The sequence below is a fragment of the Primulina eburnea genome, chromosome 11 (genome assembly GCF_022965805.1).
Source record: "Primulina eburnea isolate SZY01 chromosome 11, ASM2296580v1, whole genome shotgun sequence".
Lineage (NCBI taxonomy): Eukaryota > Viridiplantae > Streptophyta > Magnoliopsida > Lamiales > Gesneriaceae > Primulina > Primulina eburnea.
The window spans coordinates 41,134,187-41,144,232 of NC_133111.1; the positions used below are offsets into that span (position 1 = coordinate 41,134,187).

The 10,046-nt window shown below is 29.2% G+C and overlaps 1 protein-coding gene across 1 annotated transcript; it reads left to right on the plus strand.

Moving 5' to 3' along the window:
• Positions 1–5,578: 5,578 nt before the first annotated feature.
• Positions 5,579–6,212, plus strand: LOC140806126 (large ribosomal subunit protein uL24y). The gene has a single exon (XM_073162608.1). It carries the CDS (start codon positions 5,659–5,661, stop codon positions 6,097–6,099), a length of 441 nt encoding a protein of 146 aa, XP_073018709.1. The 5' UTR covers positions 5,579–5,658; the 3' UTR covers positions 6,100–6,212.
• Positions 6,213–10,046: the final 3,834 nt, after the last annotated feature.

The following is a 10,046-nucleotide window of genomic DNA, read 5'->3' on the forward strand; positions in this document are numbered from 1 at the left end:
AATTTTTATCTGTGAGATGTATCAATCTTATCGATATTCGCAGTAAAAAATAATACTCTTAGCATAAAAAATAATATTTTTCATGGATGATCCAAATAAAATATTTGTCTTACAAAATATGACTTATTAGATCGTCTCACACAAGTTTTTGTCTAATCTCCATCATATGAAGATAGGTTCATTAATTATGGAGCCCGTAATTAACTATGAGTGGGTTTCATGTGAGATTGTTTCACGGATCTTAATATGTGAGACATGTCTCAACCCTACCGATATTCACAATAAAAAGTAATACTCTTAGCATAAAAAGTAATACTCTTGGCATAAAAAGTAATACTTTTTCATGGATGACTCAAATAATATATCTGTCTCACAAATATGACATGTGAGACCGTCTCATACAAGTTTTTGTCATTAACTATTATTAGTGTCGTTCTGCACTCGTTACACATATTATTTTTGGAGTTTTAGTTATATATAAAACTATCAACACTTATATTAATAATATTTATAATTATTTTATAATAATGTATTATTATTATCTGGACAATGGCTTATTTTTTTCAACAGAAATAATTATGCAACTCTATTAAATATATTTTTAATTTTTTTAGATAATATCCTGATTTTTAAAATTCTTAAAAATAAATGGAATATTATAATTCTGGGTAAATTATAAATTTATTAAAATAGGTTTTAAGTTTATGATTTTTTAATGAAAAAATAGTACGTTTTGTTAAGTTGAGGAGATTTTTTTTAAATTTTCAATTGCCTCGTCCCTATACATGGTCTTACGACTTTGCGGAGACCTGTGTTTTTGTAAACAGTCGCCAGAGCCTGGTCATTGCGACCTCCTTTGTGAGGAGGCCCCCCTTCTCTCGAAGTTACGGGGCTATTTTGCCCAATGCCCACCCTTCTCCTTAGAGTTACACAGAGAATCGAGTTTGCTTAAAATATCTGAATTGCACCATTACCATCAGCTATTGTTTTTGGTAAAAGCAGCAAGCTTTCGATCATACAATTGATATCAGAGTTAATGTTATATGTTCGATTCCGTTTGATTGCAAATCATACAATTATTGGGAGGTTGTTGACGTTTAGGCTGTTATGCATGCAGTCTAAAAGATACGATGACTTGTATTATTATCATCAGTTATAGTTCTCATCCGACCGTTCACGAGTCTTATAACAAGGAAATATAATGCAAGCTTTGATATACTAAATAAAAATATTATTCCGATCCATTAACGTGTTCCACCTCCACATAAAATCGTATTATTTCTATAAAGGGTAAAAGGCTTCTCAATCCCCGCGATTATGTGTATGTGCAAAGCACCCAAAATGCGCTTTTAAATCATTCATTGCGGCCTTTACAACATGTAACTTTCACTTGAAGTATTGTTAATTTACAATTCACTTTGAGCGGTACTATACATATAATTTTTCATAAGATAGGAATCCGTAGTCATTACTCTTCGAAGTGTAATAAGTAAAATCTTGTATTAATGTAATAGCCTGTAAACTACGTTAATCAAGTAAATTATATTGGGTAAACTCATTGTGCAAAGACGCCCTAGAAGATGTTGTTAGAGAGAATTAGACTCTTGACCATTTGACCAATCGTTCATCAACTTCATTAACTTGAACGTCCTATTTAATATTTGAAATGGACTAATCTATTAAAATGGACTAATAAAAATTATCTTTTATATTTTAAAAAAAAAAATTATTAATTGCACCCAAAAAATCTCAATAAAAATTATCCTTATTTTTATATAGACTACACCCAATTCAAACATCTTAATAAAAATTATCCTTATTTACAATATTAATTAATTTTTTAAAAAAATTATAACATAACTTTTTAAATAATCTTAATTGCAAAAAAAATTAATTATTATAAAATAAATTTAAAATAAAAACTACAATATTAAACAACCAATTAATACAAATAATGTAGATAAAAGAAACATAAGATTATTAAATTCTTCATAATTAATAAATCAATCTTATATTGATTGCACACGTAGGATACCAGATATGCTTAATCAAATTGACTCAAGTTGATGATGTACTTAACTCTTCCATAAATATTTACGCAGTAGGATCGTTAAATTTTAGTTTCTTTAATATAAATTTTAAAAAATAATTATAGTATTTATTATTATTATTATTATTATTATTATTATTATTATTATTATTATTATTATTATTATGTCTAAATTGGCAGTGAGAGCTCAAGCACTGGCCAGCTCAACGCAAGTTCCTAGGAGCTGTCACTGTGAATTTCCTTAATATTTAATAGGGTCTATGTTCGAACATATGTCATTTATCATTGTTGGAAATATCGGTCCCAACAACAATGACTTTTTTGGCTCCAGAAAATAAAAATAACAATAGTGAGTTTGTGCATACTCTCTAGAGTATAAAATTATACACTAAATTCAATTTACAATATTTTTATATTTTATATAATATAAGTTTGAAGTAGGTCTTTTATAAGACGATCTCACGAATCTTTATCTGTGAGATGGATCAACCCTATCGATATTCACAATAAAAAATAATACTTTTAGCATAAAAAACAATATTTTTTCATGGATGAACCAAATAAGAGATACATCTCACAAAATACGACACGTGAGACCTTTCACACAAGTTTTTGTCATAAATTTGAGCACAGTCATTCAAATATTTTTTTTTTAATTAATTCTTAAAAATAATGTCACTTCAAAAATTTATATATCATTTCTTGATTTTATTTTGACCAGAATACCAAAAACAAAGAGAACAGAAATAAATGAATAAATAAATAAAAGGTTAGATTATTATTGAAGTAATTTTTATTTGAAATATACTTGCCCAAACACCCTCTCGTCTTCATTCAAATTCACCCCTTCCTAGAAGAGATCAAGTGGGAGTTATTACTAGCATTTATGCATTTCTTGAATAACATTTTAAAACAGACAATGTTAAAAAATCCTTTCGACGTGATGAAATTTGATTTAAGCTTAAGATCAAATTATTACTCTATTTTAACACCAACATGCCGATATACAAAACTCGACGACGTGAAATAGATGGCTTATTTCATTATAAATTATTTTGTCCATCTCTTTGGGACCATTAGTTCGATTATGGGTGTGGGGGCAGTGCCCACACCCCATATGAGTGGTTGAGATTCCATCTCATGGAGAAAAAAAAAATTAAAAAAAAATAAAATTGGGCCAGAAAAAATTCTGGCTCTTGGATGTACCCCTGCAGACACTATCTGCAGGGTAGGATGAAATAATCCCTTTGGGACTTGGAGATATGATTTGTCTGAGCAACATTGAAATTGGCGCCACTACTATTTTATCCATAGGTATAGCTTGGTTTGTGATATTAGACAAAGAGATCGTTTAGTTCTTAGTTGGTATGATGAGAATAAATTGATGACATGTAATAAATAAGAATGATTATAAAATAAAAATAAAATTAAATGATATATTTTAATAAAATTTTAATTTGTTTGATTTTTTGTTAATTATATTATGATTATAATTTTAATTTGTTTGATTTTTTGTTAATTATATTATGATTATTAAAATGCTCCCATCATATATTAATTAATAATATATTCATAATTAATTGAATAAATAAATAAATTTCTAGAATTAATTTATTAAAAATAATAAATAACATTAAAATAATAATACAACTTTAAATATTAAATAATTATTAATAATAATTATAATATTACGATTAAAAATAATATAATAATAATTAAAATATGGTGAATACTAATTAAATTAATTATAATATTAGTTAAATTATAAATTATATTTAAATATTATTAAATTTGTTGAATTTATAATTCTTTTAAAGTTTAGGATATTAAAAGAAAATTTAAATTAATTAAACATCATAACTTCTCACTCAAAAGATTATATAACCACTAACAAGAGGATAATAATGAATACAATACTGGCCGGATACAGGTTGAATGTGCCTATCACAATCTTAATTATGCACACCAAACACATGATAAATGAAATATTAAAAATCAATCACCCTTTGTCCTACACACCAAACAATGTTTTTTTATAGTATGAAGATAAATAATATTTTTAATAATAAAATATTTAAAATTGATAGTTAATATAATGTTTGATTTGATTAATTACTTTGATTAAATTTGAGATAATGTGGTATTACGATTTTTTTTATTGAAAATAATTATAATATTATTTATTAAAGATAATATTGTAATTTCAATTCAATGATTTGATTGATATAAGATAAATGATTGGTAGATATAAAAATAATATACTGCATCAAACATGAGATTATATTGAATAAAAATACGGATAAATAATATACGGAATCAAACGGTACATAATGTTGTATTTAATGGTACATATCAGTTTCATAATTTATGACCGCATTTTCCTCTAAAAATTTGTGGTCCATTTTGAAAACACAAAAACCATGTTATATTTATCTTAGAAATATAAAAATTTCTGAAAAATTATCCCATTAATAAAATTTTATAAGACGGAGCTCCAATCATCCATAAAAAATATTCTATTTTATATTCAAAATATTAATTTTTCCTATTAAATTATCATTTTAGTTATTTTATAAGGAAATATATTGTATTAGATGTTGATTAAACGAAAAATAATTGATCCAAGAAAAAAAGTATTTTTAAATATTATTTTTCAATGTCAAAATATCATTTTATGATAGTTATAAATATTATGTGATATGTGCTGATTTGAGTTAAAAATATTATATTTATGTCAAAAAGATATTGTGTGACATATCTTTATTTGAGTAAAAAATATTATTTTTTATGTCAAACATATTGATTTTCACCACAAACATGAACCAAATCAATCTGTTTCACGGATACAATCTTTGAGACTTACAAAGGAGACCTAATCTTTTGGAAACGTGTCCTTTCGGTAATTTATTATGGCTGTCACTAGTTATATATCTACTTTTTTTCCCCTCCATAATGAATTTTTATAATAACAATTTCATATTGTGACTTTTTTACGAAAAAATTAACTTAAATTGTTATAAAAGTTTATTGTAGACTTTTATAAGATATTTCAAAATTTTATTATTAACTTGTTTTATATAAGAATAACACCATCATCATTTCTTCAAAACACGATTATAAGCCGTAACTCCATTTTTTCTCTCCTTTATCCTTGCTCTCTTCTTTTATCATAATATATCCTTTCTTCTGCATTCAATGTCACTTGGAACGTTCCAAGAAGATATCAAATGGAAAAACATGCCTTTTTATATAAGAGTTTGTTACTAAAGTGGAAGATTTTTAGTGTGTTCTTTCCATGCAAAACATATATATTCTCAATTACATAATATTCTATTTTTATTTATTTATAAACTTTAAAGTAACTTACTTTAAATACATGACACGTGTTTGCTCCAAAAAAATTTGGACGTGTCAAGTACATAAAATACCGATCGAAACTAGATTATTTTTGGGCTCACCGTTAGCGAGTCCAACTTTTCAAGCCCAATATAAACTTTAGACCAGCCCGACTATGTCATATATATTCTCTAACCCTAACCTTGTATACACAACTCGCAGCAGCACTACATCTGAGAGAGGAAGAACAAGGAGCCATTCAAAAACCCCAAATGAAGTTCAACCCCCGCGTCTCCTCTTCCAGGCGCAAGAGCCGCAAGGCTCACTTCACCGCGCCGTCGAGCGTTCGCCGCGTGCTGATGAGCGCTCCGCTCTCCGGTGACCTCCGGACGAAGCACAATGTCCGGTCCATGCCGGTCCGCAAGGACGACGAGGTGCAGGTTGTTCGAGGAACGTACAAGGGACGGGAAGGTAAGGTGGTCCAGGTGTACCGCAAGAAATGGGTGATCCACGTGGAGCGAATCACCCGTGAGAAGGTTAACGGATCCACTGTCAACGTTGGTATTCACCCTTCGAAGGTTGTCATCACGAAGCTCCGCATCGATAAGGATCGCAAGTCGCTCCTCGATCGCAAGGCTAAGGGACGCGCCGCCGCTGACAAGGACAAGGGGACTAAGTTCACCGCCGAGGATATCATGCAGACCATCGATTAAGAGGTCCATTATCCGAGTTTTTTTTCCCATATTGTTCCTTTACGATTTCTGGATTTCTTCGAGGACAATCATGATGTCATACTATTCAGCTTTAATGATACTTAATTCTGCTCTCTTTCGATTTCGAATCAATTCTGATATATATGTGTCTTAGTTACTGTGCTAAGAGCAACTCCAACCCTACACCAAAATGGTGTAAAACACCATTTTGGTGCAAAGTTAATTGCTCCAATCCAACACTATATTTGACACCAAAATAGAGTATTGCTACAGTGTTGCACTAAATTTGGTGCAACACTGTAGCAATAGCGTTGTGTTTTTATTTTTTTTTATTTTTTTAATTTTATTTATTGTAGTTTTACTTACTCTAAATATTATATAATTAATTTTATAATCTAATTTAATTAAAAAAATATATTATTTCAAACAATAAATTTTAACAAAGTGATTTTAAAAAACTTGGATAAATTATTTGTGATAAATTAGTTGTAGTAAATAAAATAGTATAAAATATGCCATGAATATCTTAATTATGTAGTTATAATTAAATTAATTAATATTGAATGCAAAGATACAAGTACCTAAAAAAATTAAGATTTCAAACACTAGTTTTTTGAAAATCAAAGAAAATGATACAAAATTAAATAAACAAACATAAAAAACACTACATTATTAAAATTGACATTACAATACAACATAAAATAAAATAAGATGACAACATTTAAAATCTAAGATAATGATACAACATAAACCTAAACAAGATAACAACAAACTATTAAAAATCATACCACAATACAATAAAATAAGGATGACAAACACTTAAATTTAAAACGGAGGTATTAGTGATATTTTAATTATTGTGTTTATAAATATTTTGTGAAATAAATTATTTGTTGTTAATAAAATAATAGAGAATATTCCGAGAATATTCTTTTTAATGTAGAGTTTAGAGTTGATGGGTTGGAGATGAATTTTATATTTGGTGTAAGAATTACACTATTTTAAAGTTAGTGCGACACTAAGATAGCGTAATGGGTTGGAGATGGCCTAAATGTCTATTTTTTTCGTGAAATCATCGCTTGCTGAATTTATATTTTTGTGTCAGTGTTGTCTGTGTAAAGCTGGAATTTTTTCAGCAGTGGCAACTTTCTTCAAAATGTTCTACTACCCACTATCGATTTCCAGTCTCACCTGTTTCTTGGCTTATTCTGTTTCATTTTTCATTTACCAGTTCTATGTTTATTAATGCTGTAGAACTAGTTTGTCCATTTCAATTACCCTGTAGTGAGAAGATGATTAAAGATTAATAATTATGCTATTCCTTTGGGATTTGAATATAAAGGTGCATTTTTGGTTTTTCAAAGACCGAGTGTTAATGTGATTCTTTAGAGTGGCTGTGGAATTGAAACTTGACAACTATGAAGATCGATAACACCGGAAACTTTAGAGATACAAGTGAGAAAACTAGATTAATATGCTGGAGAGAAGAGAATGTAGTTGGGTTGAACGCTATGATTTTCTACGAGATAATGTGGTTGAGTTGACTACCTTAGAAAATTATTTCTAGGCTACTTTATGATTTTCTACGAGATAATGTGGTTGAGTTGACTACCTTAGAAAATTATTTCTAGGCTACTTCTTGAAAACCTTTCAGTTTTAGCTCACCAATTTCATAGAAAGAGCTGGTTAAAACTCTTGCCCTCTGACCCTTGGGGATCTTCAGTTCAGCCACAATTGGAATGAAAGCAGGAAAGTTATTTGGCTTTTATAAACAATTTTATAGGTGAAATTGAAAATATAAACTGGGATGCTAATTTTTAGGGCAATTGTTTGCATGATTGTCATCATCTTCTTTGGTGAATGGGAACTTCATCGTTGCTCTACCACAGAGAACGATGGTCCAATTGTTTGTTTTTGTGCTAAATATTTTTCTTCATTTAAATCATTGGTAGAATGTTATATTTGCAGTATTGTTGATTTGATCTTTAGCTGTGTATGTGGAGTCTATTCCTTGTTATTTGTAATCCAGTGGAAGCCGAAATTCACATTTTCACCCTGTTCTGAACTTTTGTCCATCGGATCTATCTATGCCAGTTTTATTTTAAGTCGTGCTCAAACAACATATATTTATACTTTTAGCTGGAAATTGGAAATTGACAATTGGGCTGATTGCTTTCTACAAAATTGAGTAATGTCTATAACGTAAAAAAATTGAAAAACTTGATTTATTTTAGAATGCAAAAAGGGCCGTCTGGAAAAACTAGGCAGTGTTCTATTCGAGTGTTAATCAATCAAATCAAAACAAATGGTTTGGATTGATTTTCAGGTCTCACATATTGTTTTGATTTTAAAATAAACCAAACAATAATGATTGGTTTGGTTCAAGTTTTTTGATAAAAATAATCGGATCCAAATCGATTACAAAAATCATGTAATAAGTGATTGTTTTTAATATATATATATATATATATATATATATATATATATATATATATATATATAGGTATATATATTAGTTGTATTTTATTATTAGTTAGCTTTGTAAGAATAAAATTATATTAAGAATTTATTTATTTTAGATTTTAACCTAAATAAAAATAAAAGTTGACAGTGGATCCGTTAACCTATAGTTGTATTTTATTATTAGTTAGCTTTGTAAGAATAAACCTATATTTAGAATCCATGATTAAATAAAATTTTCACGAGGATCAGTTATTACTTCTCATAACAATATCTCAATTCTAAGAAAATATTACGATATTTTATGCTGCCTCGAAATAGACGTACTGGTTTCTAAGGGCGACATTTTTGGTAAAAGGATATAGTTATATGAAAAGGCTCTTCGATGGAGCGCTTGCTGCAAAACCATTTTTAGTTTGCTGACTTCATTTTCACGAGGGTGACAGCCGTCAAACAGCATAGGATATTCCCACTGCAAATGTGCTCGTGTGCAGAAAATTTTCTGGTGATCTCATTCTCTCTGCCAGCAGCACACACCTCTTCGGTTGATCTATGTAGTGTACATCTGATATCGCCCCAAAAACTCCAATGAGAGATACTGAGTTTGACATCTGTCATGACATTTAGCAGCATAAGCGGAGTCATAACCGGCCTCTGCACCAATGAAACTGTAAGGATACCGGTGATGGCTTAAACCTTGATCGAATGGGTTCGGTTCAGACCAACGGCTGCAGTAATGGACTTGAGCGGGTGGAAGAATTTGAAATTCCTGCTGAATAAAGAGAGAAAATAAGACAATTGCAATTAAGGCGGTTGTAAGAATTTGACGTACCGTCATCAAAGTTTCATGTAGGTCCTACGTATTTGATGAGAGGTCAACTCCTATTTTTAGCATCAAAGGGCCTATATCTCGTCACAGTACACGAGGAGCATTATTTCGTCCCATATATCGTTTAAAAATCCGGTTAACAGTCACTAGTAAACAGAATAAGAACAAACTAATGAAATAGAAACTCCAATGAAATCAAGTATGTGTGAGAAAAAATACTGAATTTTTGTTATATCGAGATTATCGTATTGAAAAAATATCGAATTTATCGAATTTTCGGTATACCGAAGATTTCGGTACGGTACGGTACGGATATCGAATTTTTCGGTTCGGTAACGATATTCGATTTGAAAAATTTTGTAATATATCGGAATACCGAAATAATGAAAAAATATACAAAAATTTTAAAATATATAATATTTTAAAATAATAAATTTATAAAAAAAAGTTAAAATGTAAGGTTTTTTCGGTATAAAACGGTATATATCGATACTGTATCGAAATATCTGTATACCGTACAATTTCGGTATAATCGATATCCTAGTTATATGTACCGAAGATTTCGGTATATGGAGGTATACCGTCCCTAGAATAAAGCACGGTAACCAGCAAACGATACTTATTACCCATAGCAAAATCTAATTGTTACACTAACCCA